This window comes from Mauremys mutica, chromosome 8 (genome assembly GCF_020497125.1).
Source record: "Mauremys mutica isolate MM-2020 ecotype Southern chromosome 8, ASM2049712v1, whole genome shotgun sequence".
In the NCBI taxonomy this organism is placed as follows: domain Eukaryota; kingdom Metazoa; phylum Chordata; order Testudines; family Geoemydidae; genus Mauremys; species Mauremys mutica.
The window spans coordinates 87,972,298-87,993,403 of NC_059079.1; the positions used below are offsets into that span (position 1 = coordinate 87,972,298).

Genomic DNA, 21,106 nt, shown 5'->3' on the forward strand with positions numbered 1-21,106 from the left:
TCAGGAGGTGCAGGGAGGGAGGGGGATGTGCTGATTGGCAGGGTTGCTGGTGGTCAGGAGGCTCTGGGAGTGGAGCGGGGTGCTGGTGGGGAGGCTGCTGATGTATAACTGTGGCTCTTTGGTAATGTACATTGGTAAATTCTGGCTCCTTCTCAGCCTCAAGTTGACCACCCCTGCTATAGGCTATTCTGGGGCAAATGGGTCTCTTTCACACATCAGCAGTTCTTTCTGGACCTAAAAAATCTTCCTGATAAAAGTTTAATTAAAACCAACACATTTCTGTAATGAATCCGCATTTTCCAACAAAAAGTATTTTTGTCAAAAAGTTCCCAACCACTTCTATTATACTGTGATTGCAAAGCCAACTGGAAAGTGGTCTTACATGAATTGGTGGTAAGCAGTCTGCATTAGTTACTTTTAAGTGTTTTTGTACTGTTAGTAATCTATTGTCTGGCTATCCCGAAAGAAAGACAGCAGATATTTGACATGGGTTTAAGCAGGCCACAACTTTATTATTAGATGTCTGGGACTACCTGGCAGATAAAAGTGTGCAGTGCAGGTAAACCCATGTTTATATCATAATTACCAAGGGGGCTTTTTACCAGCTCCCCCTCTTTTTCCATCCAGGTCATTCAAGCAAATCCCATTGACAGGACCTTACCATCCTCCACTACCACCCCCACCTCATAGGAGGGTTAAGGTGGACTATAATAATGGGGTTAGCTCCTAGGGGTCCCAAACCATCCCCCGTTCACACCTTTACTGACACCTCTTTTTAAGTCCTTTTCCAAGCCATTTATCCGGTCACTGTATATCTTCCCTATGGAGTACCTGCACTGAACATCTGCCACAAGGAGGTGCCAACCATTAGCTTGGGTGCCTCCTCCCCAAACCCAGTTGGGTTCCCAGACATCTCCTAATGCCCTGTTATATGGGTTTTACACTTTATCGCTATATCTTGAGAGGTTTTAGGATTATGGAGCTAGGTGGTTACAAGAATTATCCAAGCTTGAATGTTTTGTGAGTGCATCTATGCTTCACGGGTTTTGCTGTTTTGTTGAAATATGAGATGGTTTCATCAGTTCATATGTTGCTGTCAGTGTAATTCTGAGAAGGAAGCAGATGATGATGTTTCTTTCGTGGCATTTGATGGAGTTAATGAAAATGGAGTCTGCTGATCCTGGAGAAGAATATAAGCAGCACTGTGTGGTCCATTCTGGAATAGAAATTACAAAAATATGATGCAAGAGGCAGCATAGTCTAACTTTTCAGTAGGGTCCTCTATTTGTGCTCCTGCAAATACTTGTGCCCATGTTTTCCACCTCATAGTAAGTTTTAGCATAAATGACAGCAATTGGATACCAAGCTACCTGTGTCTGGTGCCATTAACAATTACCCCTGCAAAATTAGAGGTTGAGTTAAAGCCAGGTTGAAAATCAGTCTACCTCAGGGGTCAGCAGCCTTTCAGAAGTGGTGTGCCGAGTCTTCATTTATTCACTCTAATTTAAGGTTTCGCGTTTTTAGAAGGTCTCTTTTTATGTCTGTAATATACAACTAAACTATTGTTGTATGTAAAGTAAATAAGGTTTTTAAAATGTTTAAGAAGCTTCATTTAAAATTAAATTAAAATGCAGAGCCCCCCGAACCGGTGGCCAGAACCCGGGCAACGTGAGTGCCACTGACAATCAGCTCGTGTGCCACCTTCGGCACGTGTGCCATAGGTTGCCTACCCCTGGTCTACCTAATCAATTCCCATGAAGAAAGAGAGAGATTATTTAAAGTTCAGAATACCTGTCAAGTTTGTAGTATTTATACCAGTGCCAGGGAATTTGTATTAACTCTGCATAACTTAAGATCATATGGGTGGGAAAGGAATAAAAAATGGTAAAAAAGCTGTATTTCAGAAAGCCCAAAAGAGAGAATGTTTTCTGTATCATTAATTTCTCCCTGATTCAGTGAGGAAATGGAGAGGCGGGGTGGGGAAGGTGAAAGATCAATCTTATTGAGACGTTTATAGGTGAGAAATCAGATTTCTCTTTCCTTCAAGCCACAGATGAAAATGAAAACTAATTCTTTTTGTATCCATCAAAACCCAGCTTCACTGAGAAACAGCCTGCAGCCCAATCAGAATTACCCATTTCATGCTGGGACCTACAAATGTTCCCTTATGTTGGCCAGCTTCATGGTTTCTATTTGTGTCTCAAGTGGCGAGATAGCCAATTTATTTTATTAATTTTGTCTCCTGCTGCTGCTGCTGCAACTTCTCTGTGCGAAAAAGGCTGCATCAAATCATGTGCTACAAAATAAAAAATAGACCCTGGGATGGGGAGAGGACTTCCTTGTACTATAAAAGAATGGAAAGAAAAACCTTACAATATGAAAAGGAATAAATTATGGAACAAGATAGAAAGAGGATTATCACTGTCCATATTCCCTTTGCTTTGCCTTTTAAATGAAGGTTCTTACAGCACTCTTGATCTAGATTTTATAAGTCTGCTATTGCATGTCTTATAAATATCACTATAATTAGAAACATTTTTTGAAGACTGGCAGTTTTCATAGTTAACGTCTTTTAAAGTCAATAACTTATTTTTAGTTTAGTTTTAAAGGGACACTCAAATGAAAACTATTAAGAAATTACCCTTTAAAACTTAAATAGCCTTACACATTTTATAAATAACAAACTAGCTTACTAACAATGGAGGGGTTTTTAAATTTTAATTGATTTTTCATTCTTAATGCTGATTGTTTAATTTCTGCATTTCACTCAGCTTGGTCAGTGAAAATAGATGTGTCAGTTTCACCATCTGTCTCTTATACATTACCATCCAGCTACATGGAAACATATAAAACCAAGCCAACATCTGTTGTTATTTTTTAAGATAATGAAAATTTTCTTCTAAGCTTCAGTTGTGCACTGTCTAGTTTTTCAAACCTGACAGTGTCCCCTCAACATTCAATAATTGTAATATGCAGAGAAATATAGTACAGAAAGTTTCTGCACAAGTAGCATACCTGAGGTTAAATAATTCTTCATCTGCTGCATGGTGCTGCAGTACTGGATACTAATGATATAGATGCAGTAGAAACTGGATGGATGGATGATGGACAGGAGCAAGAGAGAAATATATGTTATTGTGCTTTGCTGCTTGCAAGAGTGTACCTTGGTGGATTTGATAAAAAGAGCACAGATACGGAATAAATAGCTAGATGTTCAGTAATCAGTAATTAATAGTTACTATATTAGAATGTGTATGGATCCTGGAAAAATTTGCTTTGGCTTTTGGGAATTTGTGCTTTTTCATTGAAATTATGCAAGTAATAGGGAACCTCAGGTTGTATTTTTTTTCCATTGTGTGATGCTGTAGCAGCCAGTTAACACAAATGCACTTTCTTTGCTGCTGACTGTACTTGGTGTTTCTAAATCTTTCACTTATTTCAAAGGAATGTTAGTTTAAATCAGCAACCCCAGAGGCACAGGAGGGTCTTCTGTAGCTGAGAGCTGAATGCATATATCCGATATAATTAGCAATAGATTTTATTTTTCAATTTTCAATTATTAGATCATTTAAGAATCTCTATTCACTATAGCAAGCGGGAGTTAAAATGTAGCACATTCAGCTCAGCACAACACAGCCCTGAAGGTTATTGATTTATTGTTGTTGCATACTAGGGAACTTCATAATAATTGTGCCAGATTGAAGGAGGAGACGGCAATGGCAGAGATGAACTGAGAAGAAAGCTAAATTGTTTTGGCAGTAGTTTAAAGAAGAAATCTAAAAGCCTTGGCTCCTACAGAGGCTCGTATTTTAAAACTGAAAGATCTTATTAAATATGGCCTGAACTAAATTCAAATGTATTAAAAATCAAGTGGGGGCTAGGGATTACAATACCATATAACAGGAATTAATGATCTCTTTAAAAAAATTCAGTGAAAACACTTCGAGGGGTGTGATTGATTTCTTTCCTTTTTTTTTTTTGAAATGACATTATGGTATGAGAACAAGATGTGAAATTGGCCATACAGAGTGAAGAGCAAAAATTAAACATAGGCCCTGAATTCATTGGGTGGTCACTTGTCCCTATTAAGCATTCCATTTAACTCAGTGATCAGTGGTTTCAAGGATCTGCCCATTTAGGTCTGGGTATGGGTTTAGTGCCATAGTGCAGATTGTATAACATAATTTTAATGATCTAGGTTCAGATTCTGGCCTGACTTGCACTTTTTGCAAGCCCAGCGAAGTGACCACTTTCCTATTTTGTTCTATGTAGGTTCTTATTCTACCTTCCATCGTCATCATATCTGAGCACCTCATTTGCATAATCTCCGAGATGGAGAATCTTTTCTTCTTCAGGAAGATCTCTGAACATTTCATTAGTGATGATGTGTGACCTTGACCATCTATTTATGCAACAGTGGGAATTCTATCTTTTTTTCTATCTGCTGAGTTCATTTGAGTATATAATACTGTACAAGCATTTCCTTGAAGACTCTAGAAAACCTAAGGTGCAGGTCGTACACAATCCCAAATGTGGTCCTTACTGAATAACTTCTCTTCCAGGAAAAGGATGTGACCCCTGATAGCAGGCTGTTGATGAAAGTGAGAGATGCTGCACTCCAGATAGAGTCTTTGACATCATTTCCATCTGCAAAGGACACCTGCTCCACCACGTCCGTTACTGACTTTTTTCTTGCACTGGCTATCTGTAATACTGTTGTGGTCTCCACAGCAACTGAGCCAAGACAAAGGGTAATCTCACTTTAAATACATAAGGAGAATTGATTTGCTTAAAATCTGTATACTAAAATTGAAAGCTATCTGCTGTAGTAAAAAAGCACTGTTTTGGAATTGCCATATGGTTTTCTATCTTCTGTCTGCAATAACTCCAGTGACTGCTATTCAACTATTAAGGTCAGAAGGGCTCATAATGAACACCTAGTCTGACCTCCTGCACATTGCAAGCCACAGAATCTCACCCACCCACTCCTGTAATAGACTCCTAACCCCTGGCTGAGTTATTGGAGTCCAAAAATCATGGTTTAAAGCAGGGATTCTCAAACTGGGGGTCGGGACCCCTCAGGGGGTTGCGAGGTTATCACATGGTGGGGGGGTCACAAGCTAGCAGCCTCCACCCCAAACCCCGCTTTGCAGCCAGCATTTATAATGGTGTTAAATGTATTAAAAAAGTGTTTTTAATGTATAAGGGGGGGGTCGCACTCAAAGGCTTGCTACGTGAAAGGGGTCACCAGTACAAAAGTCTGAGAACCCCTGGTTTAAAGACTTCAAGTTACAGAGAATCCACCATTTACACTAGTTTAAACCTGAAACTGATCTGTGCCCCATGCTGCAGAGGAAGGTGAAAATTCCTTCCCACCCCAAATATGGTCATCAGCAACCTTCGGCACGTGGCCCATTAGGGTAATCCGCTGGTGGGCCACGACACATTTTGTTTACATTGATCATCCACAGGCACAGCCCCCCACAGCTCCCAGTGGCCATGGTTTGCCGTTCCCAGCCAATGGCAGCTGTGGGAACTGGCATGGGTGGATTACCCTGATGGGCTGTGTACCAAAGGTTGCTGACCCCTGAGCTAGACTCTCAGCATGTGGTTAGACCTCCAGCCAGACACCTGGGAAAGAATTCTCTGTAGTAACGCAGAGCCCTCCCCATCTAGTGTCCCATCACCAGCCACTGGATATGTTTGCTGCTAGCTGTCGCAGATCAGCTACATGCCATTCTAGGCAGTCTCATCATGCCATCATCCCCTCCATAAACATATCAAGCTCAGTCTTGAAGCCTGTTAGCTTTTTTGCCAGCACTGCTCACCTTAGAAGGCTGTTTTAGAACTTCACTCCTCTGATTGTTAGAAACCTTTGCCTTATTTCAAGCCTAAACTTGTTGATGGCTAGTTATATCTCTTTGGTCTTGTGTCCACACTGGCTCTTAAATTAAATAACTCCTCTCTACCCCTACCTACATATCTCCCTGTCTACCACGGTGGCCCTTAAGAACTTGCCAATCTTAAGTAAGATAAATCAATATGGCTACCTCAGTGTCTGCAGCATCCTCTTATACTTTAGGAAATATTTTGAATGCTACGTGGTTCTCACTGTAAAACCTTGCTTAATTATCTCAGATAGTTGGTGAGGTTTTTAAGGCACCACTCTGTCTCTGCCATAGATCACCATTGAATCTAGAAGCCAACTTAACTGTTGTCCTGAAAATCCCTTGACATAATTAGTTAGAAAAAGGACAGGCACATATTTAAAAAAAAAATCATTACTTTGATGCACAGCACTGCACTGGGAATTTGCAAACGCTCTTGTGGCTCACCTTGTTTAATTTCAGGTGTAATGTTCCCAATGTCTTCTCATGTCTCAAGGTTACAGCACCACCACTGATGAAACCATCGGGGATCTCCTTGGAGAGGATTCACCAGCTGCTCCAACGGCTAAAATTAGCAAACCTTGGTCAATCTTTCTCATTGACTCAGTCCAGTTCAGACCTAGGAGCAAGTGTTAATGCAAAGAACAGTAAAGAGAATCCAGCTGCCACAGACTCCTATAACAAAGATGACATTTCCACCCACACTTGCTCCAACTCAACAGATGGTGACTACGATGGTGATGATAGAGCAGATGCAATGCCCAGGAGAGTCAGCACAGAGATGGGGGGTGCTTCCCTGGATGAGGTGTTTGGGTCTGTTAGTCAAGGCCATTTGCAGCCAGAATTTTGTTACGAGGCTGAGAGCCCAGATGAGGCAGCCCTTGTCCATGCTGCCCGGGCTTATAGTTTCACTTTAATGTCCAGGACCCCTGAGCAGGTAACTGTGAGGTTGCCACAAGGTACCCTCCTGACCTTTGACATACTCTGCACCTTGGGTTTTGACTCAGTCAGGAGAAGGATGTCTGTGGTGGTGAGGCACCCCTTTACCAATGAGATAATTGTCTACACCAAGGGAGCTGACTCTGTCATAATGGATTTACTGGAAGACCCTGCCAAAGGTAATTAGTGCACCAGCGAGTGAACTATTATCGTTATGTTGTCTGTTAATAAGTACGGGAAGTTTACAGTACTTCTTCCTGCATACAATATTATATCCAAGCTTTAGGTTTATATAGGAATAAGTCCCTTAGTATAGTAGTATTGCTGCAGATCAAAATAGAGGTATTTATTTAACCCGAAGAGTGCCTGAAATATGGAAAAGGCTAATTAGGATTCCCAGCCTAAACTAACTGGATGGTGTACTCCGCAATAATATTGTCATACAACCCCGACCAGTGTATTTTAACTTGGCAGCAATGGAGCAGTAACATAAAGAAGACCAAGAAATGCCATCCTTGAGCATATGCTTGTGGGGTTATGGAACACAAATTAATATTTATGGGCTTTGCAAGGGATTGCTGTTCTGTTAGTACACCAGCTCCTGTGTTGCCTGTTTATTATTATTATTATTTTGGCTGTTGGGTATGGAATGCTCTGTGCTAGAAATAAGTAGCTGACTGATTATTTTTCACAGCTGACATTAATATGGGGAGGAAGCTGAGAAGAATACATGCTAAAACACAGAAACACCTGGACTGGTATGCACGATATGGCCTGCGAACCCTGTGCATAGCTAAGAAGGTAAGAAGTATTTGGACTAATGCTATTTGTTAACAATGTCCTGTACATGTGAACAGATTTATGACTTGTGAAATGTGAGAATTATAAACCCTTATGCATGAAGTCACAAGCCAAATCTGAACTGCCTAGGATTAGAAGGGAACTTTTCCTACAGACAAATTGATCTTACACTTTTTTCTGAAGTATTTGGTCACTGTCAGAAACAAGATCTTTTATCTAGATGAGTCACTGGTCAGCAATATCTGTCTCCTGTGACTACCCTATCTATTCTTAGTTAGTGATTCCCAGGCAAGATCAAACAGAATCACAGTTTATTAGCTGTTCTTTTAAAATTTTATTTGGCATTCAGCTTTCAAACATCTTGTACTCAATTTGGAGGAGTTGTGCTTTATCCTGAGGGTTTTAATGCAGTGGTGATGAAAGTTCAGCCTACAGGTAAAATCCACCCATGGAGGTCTGGAGTCCAGCCTTCAGAAACAACATGTCCCAGCATGCAATTCTCTATCTTAATCCTTGTTGAGCAGCACTGAGATCAGTTGTCTTTCCAGGCCATGCCTCTCTTAAAGATGCGACAGCAGCTGTCTATACCATTTTATGCAAATTGAGAAGGCAGGTCTGTTTTTCCTCATTGCTACTTGTCCATGCAGCTTTCAGCTGGGCAAGGTTAAAGGTGATGTGATATGTTGCAAATGGACTCTGGGGTAGTAATTACTACTCTGGGATCCAAAATATTGCTGCCCTATTTCCCCAGTTTAGATCAAGGTGAGCTCTTCTTAGGTTCAGTGGGGAAGACATAATGCAGAAACTGTTGCATCAAAATATTTTATACCAATAGACAGAAGTAATAGATGCAAGATTGTGATTTACAGGATAAGACTCAAATGCAAAGAAAGAAGTTATTTTTAAAACATAAACATCTTCAATTGTAGCCAAGGATTCTCTAAAAAATCTATTACTCGGTATTCTACCTCAACAATACTCTGCCCATGCCAACTTTCCATTATGCATCCATACTACTTTGCTGAGAGAGTGCTCCTCTCATGGACACCTTTCCTCACACAACTCCCCAATTCTTCCTCACTGCTTGATTCTTGGTTCTGTTTCGTTCTGTGAACCACCAGGAAAGGGTTGTGTTGCGCCACAGTGGGCCACAGACTACACATAGTTCGAGCAACTGCTCTACCTAAATCTGAATATGTGGCATACCTGTATCCCTGTTGCACAGGTTTTGAATGAAGATGACTTTCGGAAATGGGCCAATTTTCGTCGTGAGGCAGAGGCAGCGATTGACAACAGAGATGAGCTGCTAATGGACACAGCACAGCATCTGGAGACCAAACTCACCTTGCTAGGTAGCTAAAAATAAAGACTTGTTACTGGGTGAAATATTGCTTGCTTTCAAGTGATGTTCTTGGTAACCAAAGAAACAATGACTTAGACAAATTTATATGAAAAGGTCTTGCTGTGGCCCTTTGCAATTCTTTGGTACAAATATCAAACTCTTTAGTGCTGGATGCAGCTTCCAAGGGCAAATATTTTTATATGTATAAGCTGTGTCCAGAGCACTAACATTGGTGCACAGTGTTTTATATTGGTACCAGGGGCGGCTCTGCATGCCGCCCTTCCCTGGTCCCGCGGCCGGGGCAGAAGTGTCTGCGGACGGTCCCGTGGTCCCGCGGCTCTGGTGGAGCATCCGCAGGCATGCCTGCGGGAGCTCCGTCCGAGCCGCGGGACCAGCGCACCCGCCACAGTCATGCCTGCGGGAGCTCAAGCGGAGCCACAGGAAGAGGAGACCCTCCGCAGTCATGCCTGCGGCAGGTCCGCTCATCCCGGGGCTCCGGTGGACCTCCCGAAGGCATGACTGCGGAAGGTCCACCGGAGCCAAATGCCGCCCTGCCGGGACAATGCCGCCCCAAGCGCCTGCTTGGCGCGCTGGGGTCTGGAGCTGGCCCTGATTGGTACTTAAGGTTTGTGGGCCTTTTCTGCATACACACGCGCTTACCAATGAGTTTATGATTTATCTGTGTTCTACTGTTAGTTTTCTCCACTTTGAAAAAACTACAGTACATCATGCAAAAAGTTATCTATCTAGGTACTTATACAGCACCCATCCCTATAGGATCGAAGCATCATGATTTCATAAACATGAGAGTAGTTTAATGTTCTCTATCCTGAGTCCAAATGTTTTGCTATTTTAGGCTTGGCTTTTCAAAGGAGCCCAGGTTTAACCTATTTACCTATGTTCAGTACTTTGTCATCCTGATCTATATAATTGCAGCCTGTTGTTGTTATGGCTCTTCATAATCTCTGCAATGACGTTTGTAAAAATTAGCATAATAACAGTAAATACTCTAAACGGAGCTGTAGGTGAGCTGTCAGAATCTTTCACCTTTGCCGACTACAAACCCTCTGTATGCACTCCTACCTAATTTTCCTCAGAGAAAAATATCCTTTTCTGCTTTAAGTAATACTGATCTTTAATGTACAGTATCACTGTTACAGCAACTTCAAAGTGGCCTCTAGTGGAAAAGATAAGAGATGACTGTTTATCACTCTTTCATATGGTGATTTACCTTCAGTATAAGTATTGGTGTCTTCACCTAAGTTTTCACATTTCCAAAGATGAAATTTGTTGTATCCTATCTCATTCCTTTGATGGAAGAAGCATCTGACTTGCCGGTAGAGTGTCTTTCAATTAAACAGCCAAGATTCAGTGTAGAATTGCATCCTTTCTAGTTCCTGTGATGGGAACTGATACCATACTTTTTAAAAAATGCACGTAGTATATTCCTTGGCTAGTACATTGTCATTTTGGAGTATTCAAAAGAAATGAAATGAGTCACTACAGTGCCAAGTAAAATGAATGGTCACTAGTCATTGATTGCTGTTTTATGTTTCTTTTTTTAAATCTCAATCTAAATGCAGATTTTTGTATATGTTAATCACTTAGAACTGTTCAGTATTCATCCATATATTTCCTACAGGACTGATGTGAGGCTTGAGATAATGCAAAAATATAGGGAATCTACATAAAGATTTTCCCCTCAATGCAAGCTTAATTTTATGCCTTTTGAAGTCTATATCAACCACTGGATGGTAACATTGGCTTAGCTGTTGAAAAATGCTGGATCTTTATTTATTTATTTAGAATTAAAGATTCCTGATATTTTTTTTTTAAACCATCTCACCACAGCTTTCAAAGGGAAATAAATTGGCTCACTTCTCATCTTCCCCTTTTACTAGGAGCAACAGGGATTGAAGATCGGCTGCAAGACGGAGTGCCCGATACTATTGCAGCTCTCCGGGAGGCTGGGATACAAATCTGGGTGCTGACTGGAGACAAGCAGGAAACAGCAGTTAATATTGCATATTCTTGTAAACTTCTGGACCAAAAAGACACTGTGTTTACCATTAATACTGAAAATAAGGTACGTCCAGAAAAGGGTGAAAAGCCTGCTGGGAAGTGCATTCCATTTCCTTCAATGATTTGGGGTTTGGAAATGCTTCATTTTGTATTAATGCTTCATGAAAAGCCAAAAAAAAAAATCCCTCAAGGCCTATTGGAAAAAGACCTTTGACTCTTTAGATCACACATCATGTGGTATGATTCAGAGTCCAAGCAGGTTTTGTAGATTATTTTTATGAGATTAAAATATAATGAACTTTCCACATGAAAATAATCTTTTTTTTTTCAAGAAAAAGAGGGCATTGAATATTATGCTTTTGAGAAAAGGTAATCTGCAGTTCAAGTGCCTGATCACATAATAGTGTTGATGTTTGGCTTTGCTCCTTGCAATGGAATTTTCACTTGCAATGATAATTTAGCTCCTGGTGACTTCTGTAGGAGGACAGTTTTAAAGTACTGCATGAGTCAGCTTGGGAAAAATGTGCAGATGTAGATTCCATTCCCTTCAAAACCTTATAGCAAGGTGTAGTTAGGGTGACCAGACAGCAATCGAGATGGGGGTGGGGGATAATAGGAGCCTATATAAGAAAAAGACCCAAAAATCGGGACTGTCCGTATAGTATCGGGACATCTGGTCACCCTAGGTGTAGTGCATGCTCCTTAATGGAGTTAGGGTAGTTAGGCTTCAAAAGAAATTAATTATTTAGTAGGGAACATTTAGCACCGCCTCTTTGTCTGGGTCAGCAGTGCATATTCCATTTAACCTTCTCATAATAGTTCTCATGGTACTGTAAAAATAATGAGATCATTTCCTAAGTACTCCCTGTGGTGTGTCTAGCATTGATTTTTGCACAAATATTACCTGCAAATTCACTGGTAATAAGAGGTTCATACAGTGAGTAGCACAGGCATACTCCGCAAAATTGTGGGTAAAGTAACTTTTCTGGGTTATCATTCTCAGCCACTGCTACTCAGAGATGTTATGTTTCACAGCATACACACAAAGAAGGTAGATAAAAACATAAAATACTCTTTCTGGAAGGTTGCAAGATAATACTACTTTATTTCTTAAAGTCCAGAACCCTAAAGCACACTAACCAAAAACCAGAGACAAAGCAGGCTGCTCCTTAAAACAGGGGGTCACAATTGAACCCACCTTGCTCTACACTGGCTTGGCTGCACAAGACCCAGATTGCATGCTTCCTTCTAGAGGCCGTTAGTTTGCAAACAGGACCAGGAAACCTCTTACTCTGACAATGTTAGCTTTTAATTTCAACAGTTTTCAGTACACCACAAGGGAAGCCACAGCAAGGAATTGATGGAGCGAGCTATAACTTCTGAAACAACCAGAGCAGAGTGAGGTGAACTCTTGCAAATGGAAGATGCCAATGAGGATAGACGCAAGTTTGGCCAAGTGACCACAACTTTTTCGTAACTTCAGATGACAAAATAAGATGTCATGAGATGCCATCTTGCCCTGGTAGCCCTAAAAGGGGGGAGAGGCAGCTGGCACCCACCTCCTTGCTTTTCATTACTCACATCCTGAGCATTCTAACCATCCACTAAAACCCAAGACCCATCCAATAGGCCTGCTCATTTCCAAGACCTAGCCCAGCTAGCCAAACCCAAGCAAAAGAGAGCCTGAACATTACCCCTCCTCCCTGACCAGAATTGTTGACCAGCTCATAAGTGGGCTAGAACAAGTCATCTTTAGCCTTTGCTTGGGATCAAGAGTGATGCTTGTGATGGCATATGGCAGGATCATGTGATTTATCTGCCCAAGTGACTGCCAAGTTAGTTTCACACCTACTTCCATGCAGCTGTTGTGCAGATTAACTAAATGGTTTGTAAAATGCTTTGAATGTGAAAAGCAATGAATAAGTGTTGAATATTTTATTGTGATGGACACTTTTATAGAGCAGTTAGATGGCCTACTTTGTAGCTTCTTTTGTCTGTGGCTAGCAGCTCCCTAGGCAGGAACAGAATTCTGTACAAATGTCTTTTTTTTTAAATATATTCTTTTTGGAAATAGAAAGCATGCAAAGCTGATACAGAATCTGGCATGGAATATGTTCTCTGCTTCAATGTGTAAATTTGATTTGATACACGTCTGCTTTAAAGAAAAGAGGCATATATTTTACTAAGTGCAGCACCCTGGTTGACCTGATGGGATATACACTTAGTGCATGCAAACTTTTCATTTGTATATAAAGTTGAAGTTTTTTATTTCAGATGGGTGTATTGGGGCCTTTTGGCATTCAGTGTAATACTGAAAATCACCAGTGATTCTGTGACCCCCAATACTGGGAGTGATAAAACTTGCACCCTGCTTTAATTACATTTAGCAGTCTGAAAATAACTTTTTAATGTTAAAAAAAAATTACTGGTGAAATTGTAAATATAACAAATCTTTGATCTTGAACTTCATAGTTGTCACAATGACTACCAAGAATTACATGTCAGCAGTTGGGATATGACTCAGATCCTCTTGTTCCAAAAGCACAATTCCCAACCAGTTAAACTAAAGGAAAATCTCCTTTAACTGTTACCAGTATATGACTCATGACACAGCTGAGCATTCTGATCCCATCCAGCAGAGGGCAGTGGCGCACATATGCTATAGTAAAGTTTTGGTTGTTAAAATGGAAATTCCTTTACTGTATTTGTGATGTCACTTTTCCTTAAAGACAAAAACACACATACTCAGTGATGTGCACAAGGATGCTAAAGATAGATATGTCCATTTTAGGCATCTTGGGGTGCACTGTTTTCCACCCCACTCCTGAGCCCAAAATCGCATGACCCATTTCTGTACAGGTGGAAAACTTCCCCCAAATCTCTAGTCCCACCATATTCACTGATACTTCCACTCTTCAAGTGGGCAGGGAACTTTATTGTTCTTACCTACTCTACTTGCTGCCCAGCTTGGGCTACAACATCAAACCTTTCTTGGCTCCATACCAGGACATCTGTACCCTCAGTCACTGTTCTGCACCACTCAGCTTCCTCCTGAGCTGAGGAAGAGGTGAGGCCCAGCTGCAGGGGTAGGCAGCTGTCAGTAAGGGCTATGGTTCCCTGACAGGAATAGTGGGGAATGAAACCAGATGGACATACTGCAAGAAGGGGCCCCAACCCATCATTCTTCCCGCTGGTCTCAGATGTTTCTTCTCCTGGGTACAGTTACCCCCCAAGACTCACCAAAACCCTAGAAATTAGATGTATTCCTAGTGACCAGCACTAGGCAATTAGCCAGTTTCTTTAGGGTTAATTAAAAAATACCTTAAATTTTCAGTATATATTTCCTGGTTTACACATAGAAAGGTGCTGTCCCCCAGGAACATTTTTAGAACATTTTAGTGGTGCAGCGTCCTCTTAGATATCAGAGGTACATTTGATTTCAGAACCTCCCACTTAAGTGTAATTTAAATCTTACAGCATCCTACGGGTGCACCTTATGCAACATAACATGAAAATAATATTTTAGAGCCGAATCATCACTCAGTTAGGTTGACAGAAGGCGAAAGAGGGGAGTGATTAGCTCTTCAGGTATTCTATGCCATGCCATAGAAAAAGACTTTTAGCACTAACAGCAAAACGAACTTTGGGTGACACCGTATGTCACACTGTCACTGTACCCTTATGAAATCTTAGGGGAAGGAAGGCAATTTGGAACAAGTTATCCATCCTTGGATATGTTTGTATCCAGCTCCTGCTTAAGCCACTCTAGGGACTATGTGCCTCTGAAAGAAGAATTCGGTCCAAAATGGGGAAATGCATTAATGAGGGAAGTATCGTTTTGTGGCTAAAGCACAGAAGCAGGTGCTGTTGGAACCTGGGTTAAGTTCCTAGCTATGCCATGCACTTGATGTGTCACAACACATTTATTTAATTTTCAAAACCAATGGCTACTTTTAAAAATCTGGACCTTGATTTTTCTGTCAGGTTTTTTGTGTGTGTGTGTGTGTGTGATGACTCATGCGTTCACCGTCCCTCACATGGGAGTTGTCAGATTCCATGTGTGCATGCCTGGAAGAGAAATATGAATCATGACTTCGCTGTCCCTCACAGGGATGTTTGTTGTTATTACTAACATTATTGTTAGGAATGAATGTTAAGACCCTTGCATGGAAAAGGCTACAACAATGCAATTTATTATTAAAAACAATTATTCCATGTTGCTTTCCCCAAATTCTTAGCATTGCATACGCAAATATAGGCTCTCTTTGTAAAGCTAGACTTTCTTTTAAAATGAAAGGTCATATTGGAAACAAATAGCTGTTAAAATGGTCAGTGTTTTCAACATATTTTTTATGGGTGGAGAAGCTGAGAATATCACTGATGTCATCTCCTCTGTGGTAAACTATTGCTGTCCTTTGTTAATTGTTCCTAATGCTTCTGTGACATCCTCTAATGCACCTGGCCTGGGTAGACATACCAATGGGTGATATTGTAATGGGAGATATGTATAAGCATTATATAATGATCTCATCTCCCTCCAGGAAACTTGTGAATCCCTCTTGAATTTAACATTGGAAGAAGTAAGGAAGAATTCTAATGTTGAAAGAACAAAATGGAATTTTTTTGGCATTAGCCTGTCATCATCTTTACCAGCTTCTGTGGCCTCCAGTCCTGACATTGGGCTGGTAGTTGATGGAAAAACATTGAACGTCATTTTCCAAGGAAAGCTGGAAGAGAAGTTTCTGGAGCTGACCAAGTACTGTCGCTCAGTTTTGTGCTGCCGTGCCACTCCTTTGCAGAAGAGCATGGTGGTCAAACTAGTGCGGAGACAACTAAAAGTCATGACACTGTCCATAGGTACTTAACTTTCTTCGTCTCTTGCAATTCTAGATGATTTTGGTTTTATGCTTTTTATATTCATCATGAGTTATTAGCATGTGGGGAAAAGATGGTGCTAAGTATTCTCTCCTTAGCAATAGCCATACGCTTGCAGGTGAAATTTCCTCTTGAAGAGCCTGCTACCATTGAACAACCTCATCTCCCATTAAAGTCAAAGATCAGATGAGGGCACCCAGCAACTTTGAATATCAGCAATTCTTCCTACCTGCCTCCCTCCAAAACTCTTCAGTTCAGGAATACCAATCATAATAATAATTACTCTGCTTGTTGTGTTAACATCTCCCTTTTATTCTTTGATTTTTCCCAATTTGTTAAAACAGGGCATATCCCCAGAGCAGCATTAGACACTGACACGCTTGCTCTTAACCTGCAAGTAAACTAGTTGATGTGAAATTGGCAAGTTTCAGTGTGTGCGATTCTACTAAAATCCTTGCAGAACTGACTTAAAAACTTACAACATAACCAAGGCCTGCAGGGACCAAACAAAATATTAACAGGAAGGGAAGGGTCTGATAATTTTTGACATTTCTAGATTTGCATCATTTTTTAAAGGAAAATGTAAAAGCAAGCTATATATTGCCACACTTCCATTTTGTTTATGCCACTTCACTAGTTTATCTTGCTCACAGACTACATGTTTACATACAAACCTGAATATTCTTGCCACAGGGATATTCTTTGTAGTCAACGATCTTGAAAATGCCACCAAAATTATGGTGGGTAGAATTGCGATTTTAAAGTGGCTTGTTATACTGTATAATTTGCATTATCTTTTGTGATTTAAGTCAAAGAAATCTACAAAATGGATTAACTACAAAAGCATGCTTTTGATCATTTGGGTTCCACCAAGAAAAAACGTAACAGTGATTGTTAATATGCTTTATATTTGGTATCAGGTGATGCAGAGAGTATGTGAGAAGGAAGTCATTGTAAAACTATTATAACTGCTGTTTCTTTCACTCAGAACTTTTGAAAACGTACACCTTTGGGCTGAATTTTTCCATGCATGGTACCTGCCTGAATCTGAATGTTTTAGGCCATTTTTGAGTTATGAAAAGATGGAAAAATTGCTTTTTTTGCCATAGGAGGAAGGGGGAACTACTTGTTCTCGAAGGCTTTTTTGTTTGGCTTGTTGGTTTTGGTGATGGTTGGAGTAAATCAGCTGAACCTCATGAAGTAAATTTATTTTTGTAGAAAGTCCATAAAAAATAGCATGTACTTTGGAAAATTTGAACAAATGTGATCATTAAAATACATGAGTTCATGTATTACCACCTTGGTCACTGACTCTGCTTAATACTTTATGCTTGCAAGTATTGTAGAGGAAGTTTTGTCATTGATTTCAATGGGACCAGAATTTCATCCCAAGAGTTTGTGACTCAAAGGCTCACAGCAAGGAGGTATCAGACCCAAGGTTCCTGATGCTTGACCTAATCCTAATCCACCTGACCACAAGGCAAGGCACCAGCAACCCTAAATGTGTTATTTATGAAGATACTTGTCTATCAGCAATACTTTGAGATGTTGCTCTCAGATACAGGCATATAACACTGAACAAACCAAACTTTAGCATTATTTTATCCTGTATTTTCATATTTCTGGAAATCGGTTCTTTTTTCTCTTCAAGGTGATGGTGCAAATGATGTGAGTATGATTCAAGCAGCTGATGTTGGGATTGGAATTTCTGGCCAAGAAGGCATGCAGGTATCCCTTCAGTTTATCCCCCTTTCTATTTTTGTGAAGTAGATTTGAGTATCTTGAAGGGCTTATAGAAGGACATTTATTCTGAGTAAAAACTTGAAATTAAGATACAAGTTGGCATTATTGCTATCCTGACATTACCCTTTCCATCATTGTGAGGCTGTCTATCCTAAGCTTGAAAAATCAGCAGATGAATATCCATCAGTGTATTAACACCTGCTTTCTGGATCACCTCTTCTGTAGAATTTCCCCAAGATTCTGGTTCAGGGCTGCTTTTTGCACTAATTTCTTTCCAGATGTTCCCCCTCCCTCATCATTCTGGGCTCATTAATACATTTTTATGATGCATTCTGGGAAGGCAGAAGGGTGCAGGTTCATATTGGGAAGACTGAGAGCAGGTTTTTTGGTTAGTTAACCAGCCTCAAAGTGTCAACACAATAGCAGCTGGTTGCCTCATTGTTCATTCTTGAATCAGATCATGTTGGATAGAGAAATAAAATTTTTAATAAATAATCTCAATACTTTTTTGTTTAAGGCTGTGATGGCCAGTGACTTTGCAATATCTCGATTTAAACATCTCAAGAAGCTGCTTCTGGTCCATGGACATTGGTGCTACTCTCGTTTGGCAAAGATGGTGATTTACTTCTTCTACAAAAATGTGGTAAGATGCAAAGGATCCTGGATGCCTTGGTTTACTTTATTCAAGCTGGCTTAAAGTACCAGTTCTTGTAAGCCATATTTCTTTAATGTTCATTGAATTGAAATTCCTTTTTCTTCACTTGGACAGTTCATGGTTACTCACAAGTTCACTCTTACTACTCTACTGACCTAAAGCCTTCAGAAACAGTAACATCTAGATCTTTCACTGTACAAGTTGAAAATAGTACTGTCCCAGAAGAGGAAATACCTCAGTTTAGTGACTTTTATTAGTTCAGAAACTTTTCCAGTAACACTCATGAGCCTCAAAATAAAATTTGCTACCTATTTGCATAAGGAATGGTAGATTAGTGCTAGAAGATGGCTTTACATTAGGCATGAATTGCCTGTGAAACTTGTGAATTTTTATTATTAATTTTATAGGAATTGCTTGCAAGCACTGGTGCGGTCATATCTAGCATTTTTATTAAAAGTTTAATGTATATGCAAATAAGCTGTGCGTTGAAGAATAATGTAAAGTGGATAAACTTGAGAGTAATACACTTTCAGCAAGCCTATGCAAACAAGTCTATTTGACTTGAAATACATTCTGGGCATGAAAGACTATTTACTTAGAATTCAAAGTGTTCACATTTAAAAAAATTTTTAAAGTCATCATTTTAAATAAAGATCATGTCTTATCAATATTAAAATTTGTAATGGAAAACTTTTTTGGTCTGGGCATGCTTTCAAAGCTTAAATGATATTTATTTGTGACATGGGATAGTTTTCTCAACTGGAATGCTGTTGTTCATTATCTCCCCGCTACCATTTGGGAGTGGGGAGAGACCTTTTGATTCCACAGTCAGAACCAATTTTGTAAAAAGATTTAAAACTTGGTGTTCAGAACTGAATAATTGAATTGCTCTGCTGTGTTTTCTTAAAGGAAATCCACTGTGATGCATTGATTTAAAACCAAAATATTCCTTAAAGGTACACTGCATTGATTAAGTGAAGGAATGCAAAGCTATCAGTTTAAGATCTCAGTGAAATGGATGTGTGGTGTGGAATATCAAGTAGCTAAAGGTGGAATGGATATGTGGTGTGGAAGGATATTTCAGAGCTCTACATGCTATTTAAACCCCATTGGTGGACCTATTGGCTGGAATTAACTATGCACTGCAAATTGAGGAACTCACACCAGCCCCAAATAGACCATCACAATTGGTGAAGGTCCAAAGAAGAGCCACAGGAGAACTGTGACTTTGTGGCTTCAGGAGCCCAAAGTAAAATGAAATTTATACTTACCAAAAGCAATTTTTCTTGCAAGTTCGAAATGTTGGGACTGTGTCTACTCATAATGCATCGCTTGGTGGTTTTTGTTCACTTCTCTCACAGAGCTACGTCAGCCTGCTCTTCTGGTACCAGTTCTTCTGTGGCTTCTCAGGGACCACTATGATAGATTACTGGCAGATGATCTTCTTCAACCTCTTTTTCACCTCGATGCCCCCCATCCTTTTTGGAATCCTGGATAAAGATGTATCTGCAGAAACACTCCTAAGTTTGCCTGAACTATACAAGACCGGGCAAAATTCAGAGGTGGGTCTTGGCTGCTGGCGTAACTGTATGAGCTCTGCTGTTTTGTTTGATAAGGCAGCGGTTCTCAACTCTTTTCGTGCTTCCCCCTTCCTGGTATCCACTATCCACCTATTCTTTCTCCTCTACTGACAGCCACCCAAAGGATTGTGTAACTAGGGTCATGACAAGTACCTGTGAGAGGACTTAGAGTGGAGGTGATTGTGGAAGCTGGGCTGGGTGCTGGTGCTGGGTTGGAAGGTGTAAACTGGAGGATTTGTGAGGTCACAAATCTCCTGGGCCTGATTGGCCACTGAGTCACTCCAGTTTCACTCCTGTGTAAGTCCACTGAAGACATAAGGTGGGTGAGGTAATACCTTTTATTGGATCAATGTCTGCTGATGAAAGAGACAAGCTCTGGAGCTTCCATAAAGCTCTTCTTCGACAGAAGTTGGTCCAATAAAAGATATTACTTCACCCACCCCAGGTCTCCAACATCCTGGGGCCAACACATTTACAACAACACTGCAAACAACGTAAGTCCATTGAAGTCAGTGGAGAACAGCTTTGGGGAATCAAGCCCTATACATTGAAACCCCAAAGACTCTCTTAACATCAGAAAGGTGTAATGTCTCTGACCTGAAGAAAGATGAAGTGGAAGAATTTGTAAAGACTTTTGTTTTTCATTATTGGGGGGATGTAGGAAGAAATAAATGAGTGGAGTTGAAAGGTAACAGCTGAGTGTAAAAACAGCATGGCTCCTGATTTAAATTCTGATGGGGTCTGAGTGTTTGTAACCTAAGCAGGAGTTCTAAAGGAAAAGCTTTTAAAGTGAAGATGGCAGTAGAAAGTGACATGTAAACTTAAGACTTTAGATCAACAAAAGGCTGGCAGAATGCGTGTATGCGCTCCTGCTGTTATGTTTAGAAATAGTCCTTTTAATATACAAAGTACTTCTTTTGTCACCATAAGAGTTTGGTGTCCCTGCTTCTCCAGGCCTGGATGCTTTCATTTTTCCTTTGAATACTCAGAAATTGATAATAATCAGGGAATATGTATAAGAGATTATATTAAGCTTTTTCTCAAACCTCCCTGTCAAGTTCAGAGAACCAGGCTGATCTTTTATTTATTTATTACAAATGCACACATTTTTTTTCTGTCATTTTAAAATGCTTAGCCTAGCTTGGGCTCAACTGTTCTTTTCTAATCTGTTCTAATCAAAACCTTTTTTGAGGGCAGATCTTGACCTGCCCTTTTCAGGTCCCCGAACAGTGGAATACACAAAGAGCCAGGGCTCCTCTGT

The 21,106-nt window shown here is 40.3% G+C and overlaps 1 protein-coding gene and 1 long non-coding RNA gene across 2 annotated transcripts in view; one reads left to right on the plus strand and one right to left on the minus strand.

Annotated features, from left to right (window-relative positions):
• Positions 1-21,106, plus strand: part of ATP10B (ATPase phospholipid transporting 10B (putative)) — a 235,171-nt gene that overhangs the window by 206,356 nt on the left and 7,709 nt on the right. The window contains exons 11-19 of the mRNA XM_045028481.1: positions 4,563-4,751; positions 6,385-7,006; positions 7,522-7,628; positions 8,854-8,980; positions 10,872-11,056; positions 15,534-15,849; positions 17,519-17,595; positions 18,128-18,253; positions 19,627-19,827. Coding sequence (XP_044884416.1) covers positions 4,563-4,751; positions 6,385-7,006; positions 7,522-7,628; positions 8,854-8,980; positions 10,872-11,056; positions 15,534-15,849; positions 17,519-17,595; positions 18,128-18,253; positions 19,627-19,827 — 1,950 coding nt within the window. The remainder of the gene's footprint in view (positions 1-4,562; positions 4,752-6,384; positions 7,007-7,521; positions 7,629-8,853; positions 8,981-10,871; positions 11,057-15,533; positions 15,850-17,518; positions 17,596-18,127; positions 18,254-19,626; positions 19,828-21,106) is intronic.
• On the minus strand, positions 507-20,049 carry LOC123376476. Its single transcript, XR_006581800.1, has 4 exons — positions 19,537-20,049; positions 6,336-6,507; positions 4,544-4,734; positions 507-1,216 (listed from the first exon to the last, which is right to left on the minus strand). It is a non-coding gene; the product is annotated as an uncharacterized LOC123376476 (long non-coding RNA).